At 51.5% G+C, this 20,555-nt stretch overlaps 1 protein-coding gene across 4 annotated transcripts in view; it reads right to left on the bottom strand.

Annotated features, from left to right (window-relative positions):
- Positions 1 to 9,942: 9,942 nt before the first annotated feature.
- CHD6 (chromodomain helicase DNA binding protein 6) overlaps positions 9,943 to 20,555 on the bottom strand; it is a 202,719-nt gene continuing 192,106 nt past the window's right edge. For 3 of the 4 annotated variants that reach the window (XM_073236592.1, XM_073236594.1, XM_073236593.1), the window contains exons 35-37: positions 19,363 to 19,554; positions 18,257 to 18,376; positions 9,943 to 13,236 (exon numbers count right to left, since the gene is read on the bottom strand). In XM_073236592.1, coding sequence (XP_073092693.1) covers positions 12,340 to 13,236; positions 18,257 to 18,376; positions 19,363 to 19,554 — 1,209 coding nt within the window. In that variant the 3' untranslated portion in view covers positions 9,943 to 12,339. The remainder of the gene's footprint in view (positions 13,237 to 18,256; positions 18,377 to 19,362; positions 19,555 to 20,555) is intronic. The other variant, XM_073236595.1, reaches the window with a different exon arrangement.

Genomic DNA, 20,555 nt, shown 5'->3' with positions numbered 1-20,555 from the left:
CCAGTGCCTGCCCACCATTCCATCCATGCGGCCACACTCTTTGCTGACCCTGGGTCTCTCTGGACGGGGTCTCTGTGGGCTTCCCTCCCTTGCTCCAGGTCTGGCAGGGGGCAGGTGCTCAACCAGCAGAGCAAGAACAGACGGGTCATACTGTAGGTGACCGCAGAGCGGTGTAACTTACACTCCCCACACTTGCCTGGTCGAGCTTCAGGCTCAATCAAGTTATTTCCTAAAAAAATACAATTTTATTAAACAATAAGGTCACAAGTCATTTGACTACTATGGGATTATGAGAAGTACATTAAAGAGAGGTGCCAGGGTACAGTAAGAAACACACGAAGGGGCGGCGGTGGTAGCTGCACACACTTGGGCTACCAAGGGCCATTGCAGCCAAGGCCCTGCCCTTGAGATACCCACAGCCTAGGAGGCAGGGGAAGAAAGAGTTCCTATAGTGACATTTCTGAGCTACAAGGTGACAAAGAAGGAAGTGAGGCTGCGCTTGCAGGAAGGTTACTGATCTGGGGGGCAGATGAGCGTGCATGTGTGTGTGCAGGGGAAGGGGGTGCGTGGTGGTGAAAAGCCCCCAGCAGTGTAAGCCCACAGAGCCTTTTGTCTACTTGTTCACCACTGATTGTTTAGCGTCTGGAACAGCTGCTGGTGCATAGTGGGCCTTCAGGAATATTTGTTGACTGAATGACTGAAATATTCCTGGAAGTGTCTGCACGTGGTGCTGAAGTCACCTCTGGAGGGTCGCCCTGGGCTGAATTTCTTGAGTTAGAAAATGGGCCTGTTCTCGCTGGAGGTTCCGTCTAAGCAGCTCTGAGGGAGCAGAGGTCACCTGGGCCTGAGGCAGGGGATGGGGGACTGGGCCCAGGCAGGGACCACCAGAGTGGAAAAGGACAAAGGAGGAGAGAGCTCCCGCGGTGCAGGTGGATGGGGCACACCGAGAAGGCTGCTGTCACTAAGAAAAGACGAGGTGCCCTGGGCTGTGAGCACTGGAATGGGGCTCAAAGGCTGGCTCAGAAAGGTTAAGCCCATTTCCAAAGTCACCCAGCTAGTGACACAGCCAGGATTCAGTCTCACATCTTTCTAATTCCAGAGCCTGACCTTTCTCCACTCTGCTAAAAAAAGCAAGGCCACTGGCACAAGGCAGGCGTGGAGGCCGGGGCCAGAGGCAGCCTCAGTCTGGGTCAGGGCAGCATCAGGGTGGGGGTGGAACCAAGGGTCATTCTGGGGACAGAGCCAGACCCGGGCCAGGGGTCAGAGTGGCTGGGCCAGTGATAACTGGCTTTCTGGGCTCTGTGCAGCCAGCCAGAGGCAGTGTCCCAGGGTTGGCGGCAGGGCCTACTGGAGCCCCCAGCTCCCTCATCCCCCACCCGTGGCCCTGCCTGACCTTCCTCCCCGGGAGCCAGGAACTGGCCTGGCCCTTATCCTGGAGGAGGCTGCAGCTGCTCCCGCAGCCCTGGTCCCAGCAGACAAAGGCGCTTTCTTTCCCAGCACAAGGTCTTAATTGCATGTTGCCCTGGATCCAAAGCTCCTATGAAGGAACTGGTTCCTTCCTGGGATGTGTGTGTGCATGCATGTGCATGCGTGCACACATAGACACATGCATGTGTGTGCTGGGTCATCGGGGTGCTCAAGCTCTCTTGCTGCCTCCCAGGTTTGGCCTGGCATTCCTCCATCTGAAGCCCTTGTAGACACCTTCAGCTGGGCATGCATGTACATGCGTGTTTGTGCGGGTCTGTGTGTGAGCATGTCTGATCATGTCCCTGTGGCTGTACCTGTGGCTGCCTAGGTATATGCACCTGTGCATATTTCTGTGCACACCAGCACACATCTATACATGTTTGCACACCTCTGTACCTATGTAACTGAGTCTGTACTCACATGCTTTGGGGGACTATGTGTGTTTCATGTGCATGTCCACACGAGACGCCTGCTACCAGGCCCCCAGCTCTCCTCCCTCTGGCTGTACCTTCCCCTCCTACCCAACTCCTGGCTGCTGTTCTGCAGCGTGCAAGGCCTCCTACAGTAACTCCTTCCTTCTTCCCCCTCCCCCCTCCAGCACTCCCACCTCTGCATTTGTCTGGGAACAACCTGGCTCCTTTCAGCTCCGGGAGGAAGACAGGTTTGTACAGCTTGGCTTGGCCCATACACTTTCCAAAAGTTCTCTGGCTCCCAGCCGAACTCTTTATAAAAAGGCTCATGGGAAATAGCCTAACAGGAAGGTGGGGACCCTGCTGAGGGGGCTCAGGCACCCCGCTCCAAGCCCCAAGATGGAATGGGAGCATCAGTTGGCTGAGGGGAGGGGGCCCTGTGTCCTGAGGCTGAGGTTAGTCTGAAGACCTTCCTCCCCAAGGAGGGGCCATACTCAGGGGCTCAATGCCCAGGATGGCAGAGCTGGGAGGGACAGAGCACAGGAAAGGTGAGGCCCAGAGAGGGGCCCCAGGCCATCCAGGAAGCTGAGCCCCTTCTGGGCATTCTGCTGTCACTGGCCCTGGCGGCCTTCTGTGATAACCTTGAGTCTGCTCACCTTCGGGGAGGTGGGTGCTGCTGTGTCTCTCATGGCCTCACAGGGAAGCTCTGAGGCCTGGATGCCCCTTGCTCTTGGCCTGCAGAGTGCCCAGAGCTCTGGACCCCAAGTCAGAGTCAGGGTGAGCAGGGCCGATGTCAGAGGGCAGGTTTTACCCAGCACCCTCCTAACTTGGGGTGCAGTGCCCTCAGGTGGCTTCTCCCAGCTCCGCCAAAGCATAGGCATCCTGTGAGTGTCCTAGGGTGCTGGCGGGAGGGCTGTCCGATGGGGTAAGAAGTCTGATCCCCAGGGAAGCTCAGGGCACAGCGGCAGTCATTCTCACTGTCCATCCACAGGACATGTGAGCTGGTGCAAAGGGGGTGCCACTGCCACGTGGGACACGCAGACTCATGGGCCCCCCATGAAGGCGAGCCCAGGAGAATGTGCCCGGGGCCCAGCTCTTGGCACTCCTGGGTGCTGGAATCAGACAGGGTGCTAGGGGAGGCCTTTACCAACCGCCCCTCTCCTCTTCCTGTCGGGAATTTTCTAGATGGGGGAGGGCAGTAGCAGGAAGCTTGGCTCCTACCTGCCACTTGTATTCAAGCCAGGGCTGTGTTTGAAACTCAGAAGCCAGGCAGAGGATCTTTATCTTCACTGCTCTGTCACATCTCGTTTCTGAGAAATGGGTAGACTGGCAGACTGGTTTAGAGAAGAAGTGGCACCATAGCATACAGGGAATAACGAAGACAAGGTCAAGGTTTGCACCATAGTTGACTCTGCAAAGAAAGCACCACTTTGGATGGATGATTTATGTCCTTTAGCTTCTGCTCCTGACAGAGGCTGGGGTGGCTGGGCCGGAGTCTGGGCAGTGGCATGGGGTCCCTGTTCCTTGGGCCTGCGTTGGTGTGCAGGCTTGTGCATTGTGGGAGGGGAATCCAGGTCCTCTGACACCCCCTGTCCAGGGGAGGCAGCTGTCTCTCCATCCCCTCTGTGCTCATTATCTCCAACTGGTCTGAAAGGAAGGAAGTGGCTTTGGGGACTTAACAGCAAGGGTGCCTGTCCGCTGGCCCTCTGTCCTCCACTCCGTGCGTGTGTCTCTGACTCTCAGATGCAGACTCCACTAGGAGTCTGGGAGCTTAAGGCCCGATCCCTTAAATCCATATATCCTCTTTTTGACGGGGAAATGTGATGGGACAAGAGAGAGGAGTGAGAGCAGGAGGGTCCTGCCACCCCTGGGTGCCGGGGGCTGGGGGCTGGGGTTCCATCTGACGAGCCTACGGATTGCTGCTCCCACCAGGAAAGGCTTTCACCCAGGCCTTGGCAGCCCCTCTGGGTTTTTGACGGCCTGGAAAGTTTGGGATCTGTGAATGGAAAAGCCTGGATCAGAGCTGGTGAGGGGAGGGGGGAAGGAGGCAGGAGCAGATCTAGACTTTTCCTGGTCTGGCTTCCTCCTGGTCAGAGCCAGGAAAGAGGCTTAACACCTCAGCAGCCCTGAGTCACAGCCTGCCCTGCTGGCCTGCACCCCTCCCCGCCCTGCTCGTCTCCCCCACTCACAGCTGCAGGTGACCGGAAGTGTTCTCACTCACTCTTTGGAAGTCCCTGAGGATTCTCAGGGAACCCCAATGTGCTGGCGACAGAGAAGGGTGAGGCCCGAGTGTCATCCTGAGGGTGTGCCCAGCAGGCATGTACACCCAGCACGGATACCAGAGCCAGGGGCCTAATGACTGGACGATTTTGCAAAGCTGCTTCAGTCCAGCCTCCTATCTGAGGCTGGCAAGTGCCCAGTACTGCTCCCCAGCAAGCCATGGGACCCCCTGGACATCCCCCAGGGGGGACAGCTCACTTCCCTGGGGGCTGCTAGCTGCCAGCATTGTACTGACCTGAACCCTGAACCTTTCCTAGTGTCCTGCTTCTGAGGGCCAGCTGAGCATCCCACTAGTGGGCAGGACAGTCACCTCCCCTAAACTGCATCCTGATCCTGTGTCCTCACATGTCGCCTGCTGACTGAGTCAGGAGACCACCAATGTCCATGGCTCTGCAAGTACTCCAGGAGCAAACTGGTGCTCTGGGCACTGGACCCAACCTGCACACAGATATTTGTCTGCCAGGTGGTTTTTAAAAAAAAGACGAATTTATTGCATACATTTAAAAATCAGGAAATTCTTACATAAAGAACTTCCATCCTCTGGAAAAAAGACAATAGGGTATTGGGCAACACAGCACCCACTTTCCTGTAAGGCACTGGCTCCCTTTTAGTGAGGGCAGGAGGTCTCCAGTTGTCATAGTCCCCATCGCTTCTCACTGCCTTAAATCTGGCCCATGTCACTGCCTCACCTGGTAGGCACGGAAGCTTACAAACATGGCTATATATTGAAAAGGGCCCATGAGCCATTGAGGTCTCCCCAGACAGACACAGACTCATTTCTTAGTCCCCCTTGGGTGTGGCCATTCAAGTGGGGACAAATGCACACAGCTCCTTGGTGTGCCTGTCCTATGGGGAACACCCAGGGCTGCCCTCTTCACCCAAATCACCCCAAAAGAGGATGGAGGTGAGTGTGGCTTGACTTGTTCTTGGTAAACCCTTGGCACTTTAAAAATCCTCTACCATTTTGCGCACTAGGGTTGATGTCAAGCTCACTGGGCTCTACGAAGCTGCATCTCATCTTCCTCTCCTGGAAACTGTGGCACTTTCTCCCAGTTATCTCCCACACTTCCACTGTCACACACTACTGCTCAGCACCTCAACCACAGTGGCTCCATCACGCTGCTCTGGAGTCCCCATGTGTGACCCACACTGGCCAGTAAGGGACTTGAATGGGGAGCAGCAATCCATTCAATGTCTTAAGTCCCTGCCTGGTATTGATTCAGGAGAGGGCAACATCTAGCAGACTAAGTGGTTCCACAGGTCAGTCCTGTTCCCCCCCGACTCTGAGGTCCTCAACAGCAGAGTGGTGTCCTCTCCTTCTCCCCAAGCACAGCCTGGGTACAGAGCAGGAGAGACTGGAAGTCCCCAGGCAGTGTCCAAGGCCCATTGTCTACAGGAGGCCAGCTCTCTGTCAAATGAGGGTCTCGTTAGCCAGGGACTATGGGCCTGATGAGGTGTGCCTGCTGCCCTAGGCCACAGGTGTGGGAGGGGGTGAGAAGGGAACTCCCCTGTCCCTGCATAGGCTTGGTCCCAGTGACTGTCTCCCTTTTGAACACTGCTTCCAAGATGTGGCTGCCAGTCAGCCTGGGCCAGGGCACCTGCTGTGGGCTTCCAGCACCTGCTTCCTCGCACTCAGCCCCCGACGTCTGGCCTTCCCATTGCCTGAGCTCCAGGTGGGAACGTGACCAGAGTGGGCCCATCTTCCAGGAAGGCCTCCCTTTGCCCACGGTGCAGTTAGCCAGTCCCAGCCACTGAGGGAGGGCCGTCTTGCTGGCCCTTTCTCAAAGCATATGGCTTCACCTCCTGGTCCTCAAACCCCCGTCGTGCGCCTCCCTCTGCCTGCCCTCTTGACTCTCCTCCTCCCGCCTTTGGGGTCCTCCCTCCGTTTTAAACTACTTCTTATCTCTTGCTGGCAACTCCAGTGTCCTCTGGCTTGCTGCTTCGCGCCACACAGCACATGGTGTGCAGAGGAGAGGGCAAGGCCACTCCAACTTTTCCTCCAAAGTGGAAGTCACCCCAGGGGCTTGGAGGGGACCCTCAAGAGGCAGGCCCTCAATCCAGTGTGCCTTGCGTATGTTTCATCGTAAAGGTAGACACCAGTCTTAATATCCCGTACGATTCGTATTTTATACAAAACCATGTTTGAGTGTATATAAAAATATCTTAGATGACTTAGTTTTTGCACTGAATCTATGAATAAAATTGATGCTCTAGGACAGGAGTCTGCAAACTTTTTTGGTAAAGTGCCAGAGAGTAAATATTTTCATCTTTGCATGCCATGTGGCTCTGTGACAGCTCTTCGACTCTGCTCCTGTGGTGCACAAGCAGCCACAAGCGATACAGAAAGGAATGGGTGTGGCTGCAAGCCAGCGAAACTTAATTTATGGTCTCTGAAACTCTAATTTTGTATGATTTTCACATGTCATGAAATACTCTCCTTTTGATTTTTCCATTATTTAAAAACATAAAGTCCATTCTTGGCTTGTGGACTGTACAAAAACAGGCTATGGACTATGCTCTCTGACTCCACGCAGGAAGACGGTGTGCTGGGTCCATGGTTTTCGAGTCAGACCCACCTCCAGATTGTAGCTGTGCCTCTCAAGGCAGGTGACAGCCTACCTGAGCCTGGTCCTCATCTGGAGAACACATTTCGGGTTGGGCCCATGGGTGCCAAGGCCTGGTACAGCGAGCAGAGCTGGGGCCACCTGGAGTGGTACATGTAGCTGGGCCGCCCTGGGTGTAGGTCCCAGCCAGGGACTGGAGGGTGAGACCTGCTGCCTCCCCGTTCCTGGTCGGCCCCTGCAGTACCCCGTACAGCAGTGTTGGGTGGTCCATGAACCCCTAGGGCGAGAGGTGAGCAGTTTTCATACCAAAAGCCTGGATTGTAGTTCTCCCAGTTGGGATTTCTAGTCCTGCTTCCAGGTCATTTCTCAAACCTTCTGGTGGAAATTAGGCTGTGGCCTTCCCCACTCTGTTGCCAGGGGAGCTCATTTCATGCAACTTTTATGAGTTGCCTCTCCCCTCCGTCTCAGAAGACTACCCCCCTTCCCTGCACTGCCCCTCCGGCTGAGCAGTTACACAATCCCCCTGCCATCTTCTTTCCACCTTTAAGACTGGACGCTACTTCTCATGTGGCCCGTTGGACCCGGGCTTGTGAGTCTAGCGCCCAGATGCCCTGTGCTGGCATAGCAGGAAAGGAAATACCTTCTTCTCAGAGTTGACGGCCCCTCTGGCCTCAGGGCTGGGAGCTGTGGCCCAGGGCAGCAGGCGCCAGGACAGCCTCTTCCCCTGCTCATCAGTCGCGGAGCACTGTTTTACGAAGCTGCACCTCAGAGGGGCCTCAGCCTGGGTGCCCGTCCCCCTCCCCTAGGCCAGCGTATGGCTCTGGAATCCGTCTTTCTGGGTCAGTAAACCCTACCTCTGCCATTTACCAGCTGGGGGGTCGGACAAGTTGTTTAGCCTCTCCTTTGTAAAACGGGGCAACTTCCCAGTTACTGTGGGGAGTGAGAACATGGCTGTGACGTTCTTAGGACAAGCTCCACTGGAGGAAGTGCCTAGTAACCGCATTACCACACTGAACAGGGTTACCAGGGAAGATACAGAACGCTTAGTTAAGTTTGAATTTTAAAAAAATTTTGGTATAATTATGTACCAAATACTGCATGTATTATGCAAATACTGCAAGAAAATGAATTTACCTGAAATTAGTTTAACTGGGTGTCATTTCCCTCCCAAATCTGACAACCCTGCCATGAGGGACCCAGGAGCCTACCTGTGCCAGCCCAAGAGCTGCCAGCCCTAGCTCATTTGCCATTGGGCTTGCACGGAAAGGCCCCTTCTTCCCTGGCTGCAGGGTGGTGGGGATTCATTGGGATCACCCAGAACGCCTGTCTCCTGCAGAGCTTTGAGTCCGAAGCCAGACCACTCTACCTGCCTCGGCTGGGAGCAAGATCTTCCTCACCCTGGATTTCCTGCTACATCTTGATTTGATTACCTTATCTTTCCAGGGGGACCAGTAATCCTAACCTCACCAGCTACTCAAGATTAGTGAGGAGACGAAGTCCAATCTAACAAGCACAGTTCTAAGCACTTAACACCAATCATTTCCACCAACCCCATCAACAACCCTGTGGGTCTGTTATAGTTATCCCCACTGGACAGGCGAGGGAACTGAGGCTTGGGGAAGGTGCAGATGTTGCTCTCCCTCCCCCAAGGCCTCTACTCCCTGCCCCAGAGCTCCTCCCTCTGTCCTATAGGCCTTTAGGGCTGAGTCAGAGCTCAGACAACAGGGCTGTCTGTGCAGAACCAACTCCAGTCATTTCATAACTGGACACGTACCACCTTCCTCACAGGAGCCAGGACTTAATTCACTCTGTCCCCTTATTTTCTGCCTCATTCCAAAGGTATCCCATCTTGTTTATGAGGTCGCAATGCCAGCCACTAGGCAGCACAAGCTGCATGTCCTGAGCACCTGCCCTTGTGCTCCAGCGCCTCAGGGCCTGGGTTTGAGAAGCCACTCTAGAACCACACGGTGCTAGTCATTGGGCCGGGTGAACCCACTGCTGACCTAAGAAAGAGAACCTTCTGTGGGTTCCAGACCCAGCAAATGAACAATAATTCTTGCAAGGGAGCATTTTAAGGAATTTGACATACATGAATCAAGCATGTAGTTTTCCAGAGGGTGTGACACAACTGTTCCATTTTTCCCCACTACCAGTTTTTCCCAGCATAACTTGGTCAGATCCGGTCTCTGCATTTGCAGGGCCCAACTAGTTATCACAAAGGCTGGAGTGTTCCAACTGCAGGCCCAGTGGGATGGGGCCGTCTGGCCCCAGCTGCTCTCTGTGATTGATAATAGCTTTGCAGCCTTCTGTTCGCTTTTGTTAGGCAGACTGGATGCCTGTGTCCCTCTACCCAGCAACCAAGATGCTCTGAGAACAAATGAGGTCACTTGCAGCAGACACAAATGCTGAAGCACCAGCCGACATACGAGACTAAGAGTATTCCTCTGCCCTCACATGAGGTAGGATCTACTCAGGCAGACTTTGAGGTCGAGAGTGAAACCAAGACTCTTTACTACTCCTGCATAAATTATTCTCTATTCAGGAGGGTTCCCCAAGTTCTAACTAGAGATATGTGAAACCCATATTGCTGCCTTACTAGAGAAACTATACCAGAGGGCTCTAAGGCCTACAGAACAATGTCCTGCCCAACCATCCACATTTACTGGTACCTAGATGGGGGCCCAGCAAGGGTGAGGCTGGCATGTATCCTGCTCTCCGTCTCACCAGGGCTTCAGCACTTCCCTGCCAGCCTCGTTGCTAATTTCTGACCAGCTGCTTCCGGGACTTAAGAGGAGATGCTACCCAAATCTAATGACCACAAAGTTCTCAACAAGCCTTAAGAACTTCAGCTTCGAGGCACTCCTGTGTTTTCAGGCCTGTCCCAGTCCCATGGAGTTCCAGGGTGTGTGATTTGAGGTTGGGCTCCTGGAATGGGGCTTACGAAAGTAGCGTGGTCCAGGCATAAGCTGAGTGTTCAGGCCCCTGGCCTGGGAGGCACGTTCTGTGCTGCACCCCATCCTGTGGCATCTGTTTTAACCAAATGTTCTGGTAGGTCAAGAGGAAAGTCAACCCTCATGAACGAACATTTCACGAGTCCCCAGCAGAGTGTGCAGCACGAACCGGACCCTTCGGAAAGGCAGTGGATTCTGCGCGCATATGGTACGTTCATAAAATGCCCAGGCAGTAGGAGACATCCAAGTGCCACCAAATTTCTCAAATACAAATTTGACTTTTAAACTTGTGTTTTTAAATCCAGGATTGAGACCACAGACAATTTATTATGTAAGACATGGGGTGAAGAATGATCAAGGGAAGTTATGGCTGTGAGCGACATGGAATTAGATGGAAAGGCTCAAGTTTGCTAAAGAGAGTTTAAATTTGGCTTTTGCTCTTGGAAACGTAAAAATGATCGTAAGCAGCACTTATGTCTTACAGAGCAAAGAGTCCACAGAGTGTCATTTTCATTTTGCAAACAGGGACACAACAGCAGTTCAGATATAAGCCTAAACACCCAGAGAGTTAACATACAGGTTCGGGACGATATCACAAGGGACTCGGCATGCTGGTGGGTTTGTAAATCAAATCCATATTGAACCCTGTGACCCACTTGGAGGTTCTAAGTGGAACCTGGGGAAAGCAGCTTTTCCACAAAACAAGGACAACAAAGAAAACCCAGGCTCTGCTGGATGTCTATAATACTCATGTGCAGTAAGGCTTTCAAGATACATGAACTTTTATAGCATTTGTATTTTAAGGATTTAGGGCAAATACATTTTTTTTCTACTTGATAAAAAGAAAATTAGTACTTAAAAGGTTCAAAAATATATCGATTGAGTGATTTTTTTTTTACATAAATAAATTATATTGATTTTTAGGATTTAACAGCTGAAAAAACCCTTTCTGCTTCCACTGGAGGCAAAACTGAACAAAATGTTAGTTAAATAGAGAGCAGCATTTCTAAGAAATCTGTTGTCAGCATTACAGACCATCTATGCTACAAAGATGTCCTTAAATAAGATTCGTTCAACTACTGGATTCTTCTGGTATGATCAGTTATAGAATTTCTGATTTATATCTTTTAATTCATACAACTGGGACTCCACTTTTTGAAAATACATCTGGATTGATTTCTCCGGTCACGATTTTTAACAGACTTCTTTGAGATGCTCATTTTAACATTTACATAATTTATAATCCCAAATGTATAAAAGACAATGACAAAAGCATCATAAATAAATAATGCAAACTGAAATAGTTATGTCAAACTTTTGGACCTTCTGATAAATTAGCAAAACTGTAACAGAAAAAGTAAAAAATACAGTAAATTGTGACGACAAAAAGTGGAACTGGTACTAGAACACTTCCGACATTTCCAACGGTCCTGCACAGCCCTCTGCCCCCCGCGTCCTGAACCATGAGCTTACTTCAAGTGTGAGTGTGAACTGTCGGTAAAGAACAAGACCACTGGAAAGGATGGAACACAAGTGGGAAGGACAAAGAAAATGGGGACCGGGCTGCTCAGGCAGGTTCTTCCCAGCTTGGAAGGCTGAGGAGGAGGAAAACAATAATGTGCAACCATTTCAAACTAACATGATGGTGTAGAATCTGGGTCCAACTGTAAAACATAAGCTGAACAGAGAAAAAATGGAGAGAAGAAAAAACCTTTCACAGTCGTATTATGAATGGTGGTACGCGTGTTTTGACAACCTCAAATAACTGACTACTGAGTGATTTTTCTCACAAGCTCCACAAAGAGCCCTATTCTTGGTGAGGAAAAGCACACACTGGAAACCCATGGAGAGAGGGAGGTGGGCAGGAGTGTCAGTCGTGTGCTTGTGTGCGGCGTGCAGGCCACGAGGGTGAGCGCCTCGCCCACCCTGGCCGCTGGCAGCGACTCAAGCTGTGGAGAGCTTTCTCATACTGAGAACACTCTTTTAACTCGGGAGTGGGAGAATACATATGGGTGTTTCTTTTTGCTGCAGGCGTCTGCAAAACCATGAAGGGGGAGGTCATGTTCCTACCAGTAAGGTTTGTGTTTTATAAAGAAATTAATATATGCATTTTCAACCGTCAGTTATATACTTCTGTCTATGCTACTCATTTAGTAATCATGATAAAATAGGGAAATGTGTTAACTAAAAGATACGCACCGGCACTTCCTTTCTCTGTGCTTTTGGTTCCCCCAGTACATTCTTCCCATTCAACACAGCTCATGGAAAAAAGGGCCACTCTTTGTCTCCGCTCTTCAGCCCTTCAATGGTAAACCCCTAGACAGCTTTCTTTTGCCACTTTTCCTCCTCAAATAAGTGGGAAACTTGGAAGAGAAGGGGGTAGGGCATGTCACCAAGTACTGTATTAACTACAACTGCTGGAATGGACTGGGTAACAGAATGGGAATTCAGTTCTGTGCCTCCTACACTAGGTCGACGACACTTACCTAATGAAGTGGCAAGACCCTGCCACTATGAACATCTGATGCCCATGGTTCCCAGACAGGAAATTAGGCAGGTGATATCACTTATGGAAACAGGTTCTTATGAAGGTGAAGTGAGGGAAGTAACAAACCTTTATGGGATAAGAAACTTACAAGTCACAATCATTTCTTAAATGAAAAAGTTCTAATTGGTGTCACTGGTAGAGTCTTTGAGGCCCCCTTCCCTGGCCTGGGCAGCACGTTCTCTGTCTGGGGGCCCAGGCGCCCTGGATTCAGGGTGGCCCTGCTCACTGCCTGGCCTCCTTCCGGCCGCGGGAGCAGGCTCGGGGGCGGGGTTTGGATTGTCCCCTTTCGTTTTCTTCTTCTTCCTCTTCTGGCTCTCTAGACCTATGACTTCAGAGTGTCTGGCCTGCTGCACAGCTGGCAGAGTCATGCCCATGCCAGGGGAGAGAAACATGGACGGGTAAATGAGTCCAGGAGACACTCCTGGGATGAGAAAGGGGTTAAAAGCCACAGGACTACTCGTAGTTACTGCAGGTTCAGACCGGTCTGAAAACGGACCCGGACCAGGCCTGTCTTGGGTTAATGTGTCCGTGTTCACATCATGGCTACTTGACTTGTCTTCTGCAGCCTTTTCGGTCGCTGACGCACCGCTTTTTGTTGTGCTTGACAGAGGCGATGGGGCAGTCGAAGTGCAGCCAGTGGCCATGGGAGCACTAAGCAGCCCCCCAACACCAAACATCTGGGGCACGGCGGCCATCCCTGGCAGGAGCATGGGCAGCATGCTCAAGGTGCTTTTCACCTCCTCGCCCGTGGGCATCGTGGCAAAGCCGGCCGGGAACCCCACCAGGCCTGTGAGGGGGATGCCCGGCACATTTCTCATGTTCTGAAGTCCTACCAGGTCCATCCCAGCAACCAGTCCGTTCATGAACAGTGGCCCCATTCCCGAGGGAGAGTCCGCCACGATGGCGGGAGCCTTCAGGAGCTCGCTCCGAGGCCGCCTCCCCCTCCTGCGGGGGCCTGCATCTCGAAGGACAGGTTCAGTCAGGGTGTGATTGAACTTGTTTTCTGGGAGGAACCCCTGAAAAAGGACAAAGAAACACAACATGCTGAAGGTTACTGTGTGCGGGTGACTAGCTGGGAACGATGGCCTGGCTTCCACACTGACCTGTCCGTCCCGGTTCCACAAAGGGTCCCTCTGCCTCCATGCCTGGGCAGCTCTCTGCCTAACTGCACCTAAAGGGTTGCTCCCTCGGGCCAAGAGTGCTCAGCATGCAAAGGTGCGTCCACTCTCTGGAGAAGCTGTCAGGGGCTGGCACCCAGCTGCGGCTAGCTAAAGCCCAGGTCCTAGTTGACACTCTTGTGGCTGCGACTCCTTGACCGGTACCCCACACCCATCTTTCCCGTAACACGGGAAGGAGGTTTTTAACTGAAGCACAAAGCACAGGAAGTCAGGTGGGGTTTCAGAGCACACACACCTCAGTTTTGATCCCTACTCTGGAACCCGAGCTGTGGGACTCAGGCCAAGAACTTTTCAGAGATTTGGCGAGAAAGGACAATGACACCTATCCTGTAGGGTTACTGGCAGGCCTGGATGGGGGTGGGGGGCTGGCAACATGCAGCCGAGGCCCCACCAGCCCACAGTCTCCCTGTCTTTGAGGCTCAGAGGCAGGAACCCAGCTGCACTCCGCACAGTCTGGAGGAGAGCATACTCGCAGCAAGAAAGGAGGCGCAGGTCTTGCCAAGAGACCAGAAGGGGCACGAAAACCCTTTCATTAGGGGACCAGGGATCCTAGACAATGTGGAGAAAGAAGTCAGGGAGGCTGAGGAGATCTAAAGGCTGAGACTGGCAACCAGGCCTGACAACAGATAAGCAATCTCTTCACAAGCTTCCCAGGACACCTACTTTGAACGTCAATCTCCGAGCTCAGGGTTCCCAAACAGTTCCCTTTACTGCTGCGGCAGCCCAATCCTTTGGGAGAAAAGCCGACAGGTCTTGGCTTAGGGGGCAGCTGTGGAGACGCGGTGACATGGCCCAGGTGCCCAGTGAGCCCTGAGTGCCCATGTGTGTGGACGGCTCTGAATGGGAAGCAGCTGGGATGCTGGGCCCCGGGGTGCTGGGGTGGTAACACAAGGAAGAGCAGAAGCGACGCCAGCACCACCCGACACGCATCTGCCCCGAGCCAGGCGCGACGTTCAGGGCTCCATCTCATTGTCTCATCAGTTACTGCACCCACCCTTTGGCGTCAGTACCATTACCACAGCTGTTTTCAGGGAGTTTATGGGTTCACAGGTGTGAAAAACACATACTTCAATGTTCCTGAGTACCCAGAATAGTGTTATTTTTGAAGTCCTACACATGTCCTTCGATTTCCCAAGAATGTTCAAGAAAAACCATCATCATGAACAAAAACTTTATGATGGTCCATGCTGTCTGAAGAGAAACTCCTCTCAAGAAGCCACTGGGAGGGCCTGACCCGGGCCCCTTCCATCCCCCCTTCTCGCCAAGGGAGGCGGCAGGGCTTTAGCCCTGAGGTCCTGTGGCCGCGGCCCAGAGCTTGCTGCGTGTGCGCCACCTCCACCTCTTTCCCACACGTGTGCTGCCCCTGCAGTCCACTACACTGGCTCGTGCTGGACACCTGCTCACTCTGGCTCTGGGAATGAGCACTCCGGAAGCAATCCCTGCTGCCCAGTTCCTGTTTCTAAAGCGAGAGTAGGGTTTGATGGGCTGGGGCCAGGCTATAAGCATAATTTCTCACCAGTCTAGCCTGAGGCCATTAAGGCACACTGCCTCACTCTGCCATACCTCCAAGTCTTGGGCCCCTGTTGGGCACACCCCGTGAGCCAAGGGCCCCAGCCAGGGTAACCACAGCTGGGCCACAAGGCTTTCCCAAGCCCTCTGCCCTGCAGCCCAGCTGCAGCTGAAAGCCAGGGGAAGGGGCTGGGGTCTACCTTTCTCCTTTATACCTAAAAAATTCCCTCATAGCTCCCTAGCAGGAGAGCATATTCCATCTTAAAAGTCTTTCTGTTGGGAAGAAAACCAACGCAGAGCAGAGGAATATGCCTCCATCTTACTTTCCAATGACCTGCTATACATCAGATATTCTTTAACATACTTATTTTGAGCTCATCGGGGCATTTAGGACTGGAGACAGCACATTTCATAAAAGCCTGCATCCTGCAGGACCTTTGGCCCCCCTGGCTCCGCCCACTAAGTTCAAGGCACACTCCTCAGGTATCAGGATGTCTAGAAAAAAAATGTCCCTCTATGCACTTTTGAGCCACTGATGTAGCAAGAATGCTGGGCACTTTCAGACCTGGGAACTTGCCCCAGAAGGCACACACAGGCTGCCTCTCCCCTTCAGACTGGGAAGGCAGCAGCAGAGAGGCCCAGGGGTGACGGGAACAGTTCTTCATCTACAGCAAAGCGAGAGGCATGCTGGCACAGGAAGTCGGCTCGTATCACTTCCTGTGGGAGTCCCTCTAGCCACCCAGCTGCTGCCCACCCCAGCAGCCCGGCGACCACACACAGAGGCCAAGCTGAGCTTTGGCAGCTCTCCCTCCTGGTAATTATACCCTGGGAGCAGACCTGCTTCCTCTTCCAGGGGAGGCCCAGGGAGAGGGCAAGGGGAGAGAGGAGAGGCGAGGCCGGCGTTAAGCAACACTGGAGGGAGGTGGGCTTTCCGGATGATGACCTGCGCATTCCAGCCCAGGACATCTCCATCGATACATGGTGGCATTTATTCCAAAGCCGGTGATTCCAATCCTACACCTTAACTCCTGAGAGGAGGTGGAGAAGAAGGTGGCAACTGAAGCTTCCTTCTTCCTCCCTTCCAGGAAGGTCAGGAGGTTCAGCCAACCCTCACTCACTGAGTGAAGACGCCTGACAACCAAAAGCAGGGGGGAGACCCCGATTTAAATTCCTAAAAGTAACACAAAGACAAAACAAAAGCTAGCGCTGACATTTTTGGGAAATTTGATTATGGATCAGATATTAGGTATTATTAATATTCACAGGTGTGATAATGGCAATAATTATGTAGGAAAATATTCTTACGAGATGCAGGTCAAAGTATTTAGGGTGTGATGTGTCATCTCTGCAAGGTACTGTCAAGTGGCTCAGAAAGAAACAAACATAAAAACTATACACACACGTTAAAACAAATGAACTTGCATATGTAAAATATATGAAGTGTGTGCATCCATACATTTAATAAGTGACATCCGTGATAGCAGGGTCTGAAAGCTAAAGCCCACAGGTGATGCTAGGTTTGTGGGGCCCATCCAGCTAAGCCACAGCATGCACAGCAGAAGGGGAGGAAGGCAGGAAGATGTTCCTATGGGATTTGAATCTGTTCTAGCAGAAGGGGTAGGGTCTCTACGGGAAAGAAAAAGCGTGCAGCTCACTCTCAAGGGCCGCAGTCCCAGCAAGAGCTGAGGGAGACTCAGCCCAGTGGAAGGCCGCGGTCAGGGCTGTGCTGGCTCTTCTGACTGGCAAGGCCGAGCAGCACCAAGGACCAGGTGGACAAATGCTTCCTGTTCTTGCCTTACTGCAGGAAAAGGGCCTCCAAGGCACGGACTGTGTTTATGTAACAAAGGAGGGAAAGTGCATCTCTGGTGAGAGGCTGGCTTGCAAGAACAGCTGAGAAATGGGTTTTCTGGCAGGGGGTCAGCATCTGCACAGGAGTGATGAACATTAATTTCAATTTCCAGAGAACATGAGGGAAACTGTTTGACATCTAGAAAGAAATGAGAACACTAAGGAGAAACCATGTGGGTTTTTTTGACATGTGTCTAAAGAGCTCAGAGACTAAAACAAAGCGAGAACTGGAGGTCTCCACCGGATGACTTCCCCGAGACACTGTGTGCTCAGACAAAAAGGGAGTGAGGGGAGGCGGCATGAGGGCTGAAGAAGATAGATGGGGTAAGAACCAAAGCTGAGCCAGCTTGTACAGCACGAATAGGTATAAGGAAAGGGGTGATAGGGACATTTTTATGAGAATAAAGGGGAGAGGAAGGATAGCTTTTCAGTGTGACCACCTTTCTAACAAGCAGCCCCCATGTCCCGGGCCCGGACCCAAGCCCCCCTTCCTAGCATGGCTGTGCTCGTGGATGGGATGCAGATGCTCCTGGAGCTGCTAAAGGGGCGGTCATCCAGGCAAAATCAGGAACAACCTCCTTGAGGACATTAAGTAACAGCTTCCTCCTGCATAAGGAGGAGGAAATGACTAGGGTGGGTGGTCTCTAGAGCTAAAAAAAGAAATCACATCCAGGCAATCCCACTAAGTAGGGACTTCATACCCAGGAAAGACTGTAGCTGGCAGGGCACTGAAGAGAAGGCATTCAGGAAAAGCCTGTGAGCTTAGGGGACAACCCAGGAAGAGCGTATCCCCACGAGGATCTTCAGAAGCTCCCTATTAGGGAAGAATGCACTTTTAGGAGGTTAAAAGCACATTTATGTGTAATTTGCCCAAGCTCAACGCATTTTCAGGTTGAAATGTTATTACTGCCCCCTAGAGGTTAGGAATTTTCTATTCCAGATTTGTTCTCATCTGTAAACTATAATTAACTCAGATTCGTTATACTAGAAGTATTTTAAAGATGTTTTTGAAGTCTCTTCCAGGCTCATGATTCTGTAACAGGAAAAGGGGATGCTTGGCGTCAGCTGTTTTTCATTGCCAGTGAGGATGGACTAGGAGGAAATATCTTAAATGGCAGCCAGAAAAACGTACATCAGAAAATAAAAATTTCCAATAATGAAGTTTGTTAAACACTGGAAACAGACTCCCGAGAAGAGTTAAGGTATCTTTTCCCTGAGCTCTCTACAAACAGGGGGGGAAAAAAATCAAACTTTGGGAATGGTTTAAGTACCGATTCTTTGGTAAAAGCTTAAACCAAAAGTTTGAGAGGTAAAGGATGAAGACAAACGATGGTAGAACTCACCCTGCTGCTCACAGTACCCCGGAACCACTCACCACTGCTCATCAACTTCCTGTGCTAGCCTGCGTCCTCTTGAAGAACGTGGCCACTACCCGCTTCCCAGCCGGAGCTCCCTGAGTCTGAAAGGTGCAGTCCCTCTACGACATGTCCCTCTTCCTTACCCTCAGTCCGGGATCCTTGGTTACTGCAGGAACCCTCTCTTCCCCACTCAGGGAGTTGATGTCTAACTTTCCAGGTTCCTTACAGCGTGGCCTCCTCTGCTTGGGTTTGTCTGAAAAATTCTAGGAGGCAAATGGAAACCAACATTACAAAACATTCTGTCACAGATTCTCTGCTGAGGGTGGTGTTTGCTACTTTCTCATTAACAGCCCCTCTGGCACAGGACCTGGTCAGGTCAGGTTGAAGAAAACAGCCATGGGGCCCCAGCCTAGGCTCTCTTCTATAAGCAACAGCATTCATGCAGTGAGTTGCAAAACAGGCCAAGGGCACCTCCTGGCCCTCCAGGCTCCCTGGCTCAGACTCCTGAGCTGACCCACCAGGCTCCCTGGGCACTGCTTAATCCCTGGCCTTCTCATTGTTTTCCTGGACTCTCTCCCCACTGCCAGCTGCCTGATGGGCTCTGTCTGTCTCTGGAGGGGGTGCATCTATGAATGCATTCGCCTCCTTTCCTGTGCACTCTCTACCTCTGCAGCTTACTAGTTAGGGGTACCGGAACAAAGATGGGGGGGGCGGGGTAGACAAGCACATGAGAGAAGAAAAACTGAGCGGCGACATCATTGCTCAGGAACCTTCTCCTCCACATTTCTCATCTGAAGGACTCGGGGCTAAGGCCGCAAGAAAACTGGAAGGAAAAGTCCCAAAACAGCAGCTGAAACTAAGACTAGATACCCTCCCTGCAAAGTGGTTATGTACTGACATCAAAAGAATGCACAGGAACGTTTTCGTGACGTGTCAGCGTGGACTTAAAGATCTCTGTCAGCTTACAATGTTGTGTGGTAATTCTGGGAGGAAATGGGGGCTGAGCAAGTTCTTTCCTTGTATGATTTTGCACGTCTACTTCCTGGCACAGTGTTCTTACATGGGCTATAATTTCTATTATTGGAAAAAAACCCATATTTACACTTTTTAAAAAAACTCTAAAATGATGACTTCAGTTGCCACACATTTCTCTCAGACTTCTCGGTCTCCCTCAGCATGCCCCTTATCAAAAATGGCACCCAGTTAGCACAAAGTACAAACAATCTAGGCAGGACCAACGCACACTTACTGCTCCAAAGCCAGGAACATCTAAGGAGCAGTCAGCTTGCTGCCGCAGCCAGTCAAGCAGACTCTTGCTGGAAATGGCTTTCTCGGCCTGGCCGCTGACTGCTGGGGTCGGTTCGGGGGCAGAAGAGGCAGGCACTGGCCCTTCAGGGTGTGGGGTGCTCAGGGGAGCCTGCCCTGGGTCTTCATGAACTTCCTGGATGAAGGAAAACAAATATGTGCAGTTAATTGCAACAGAATGAAATCTTTTAACAGGAAAACACAGGAACTTTCCTGAGGCTTCCCATCTACCTCTGCCTGCAGTTCACTCTGCTGGGGTGCTGAAGAAGGTCGCACACGAGCTCTGGCACACGCCAGGTTCTCCCCCTGAATGCTCCTCTCCCCTCGGTTACGTGATCAACTTCAACTCCTCCCATCTGCTCAGGTTCAGTGTGACCTCACAGGCGACACAGGCTACTCTGCCTCCGGCCCTGCCACAGCAGCCTCACAGGTTTTCCACATGGCAGAAACACTGCTCTGCGATTTAATTACTATTTCTCCCTCTATAGCTTGAATGCCTGTTTTAGCAATCCCTGTATTCCCAATGTCTGTAACTGGATCTACTGATTAAGTATCATGTCAGCGCTAAATAAATGTCTGCATAAAATGCTTTAAAAAAAAACACTCGAGGCCAAGGAAAAAAATTTCACCTGTCATTCCACTGACTTCTATGATCATTATAGAGAAACTATGGATTTGCATCTCTAAAAAATGAGACAACCTTTCTTAAAAGATGGTAGGATTGGGCAGGAAAGGAACCTGCCCCTTCAAGCTCCCCAGGTTATGTAGAAAGCATGAGAGAGACATACACCAAGCAGTGCGGCTTAGCATCACAGTTCTTCAGGCTCTAGACAGCAAAGCCCATGGTGTAGTTCCCTCATCTGGTACTTACTAACTGTATAATCTTGGGCAAATTAATGCTGTAAGCCTCAATTTGCTCATCTATAAAATGGGAATAGTAATACCCTCAGACGTTGTTGTGAATCAAACAGGACAACCAAGTAAAACCCTGAACACAGTGCCTGGCACACAGTAAGCATACAACAAACACTCGTTATTATACCTTTTAAATAAGAAAACATGAAATATGGTCTCTGTTTTGGATTTCAAAGTTCAACAGGGGGGAAAAACCAAAATACAAAGAGAAGGCAGTGGTCT

The sequence above is a fragment of the Manis javanica genome, chromosome 5, assembly GCF_040802235.1.
Source record: "Manis javanica isolate MJ-LG chromosome 5, MJ_LKY, whole genome shotgun sequence".
In the NCBI taxonomy this organism is placed as follows: Eukaryota; Metazoa; Chordata; class Mammalia; order Pholidota; family Manidae; genus Manis; species Manis javanica.
This window is presented reverse-complemented; position numbering and strand designations above follow the sequence as displayed.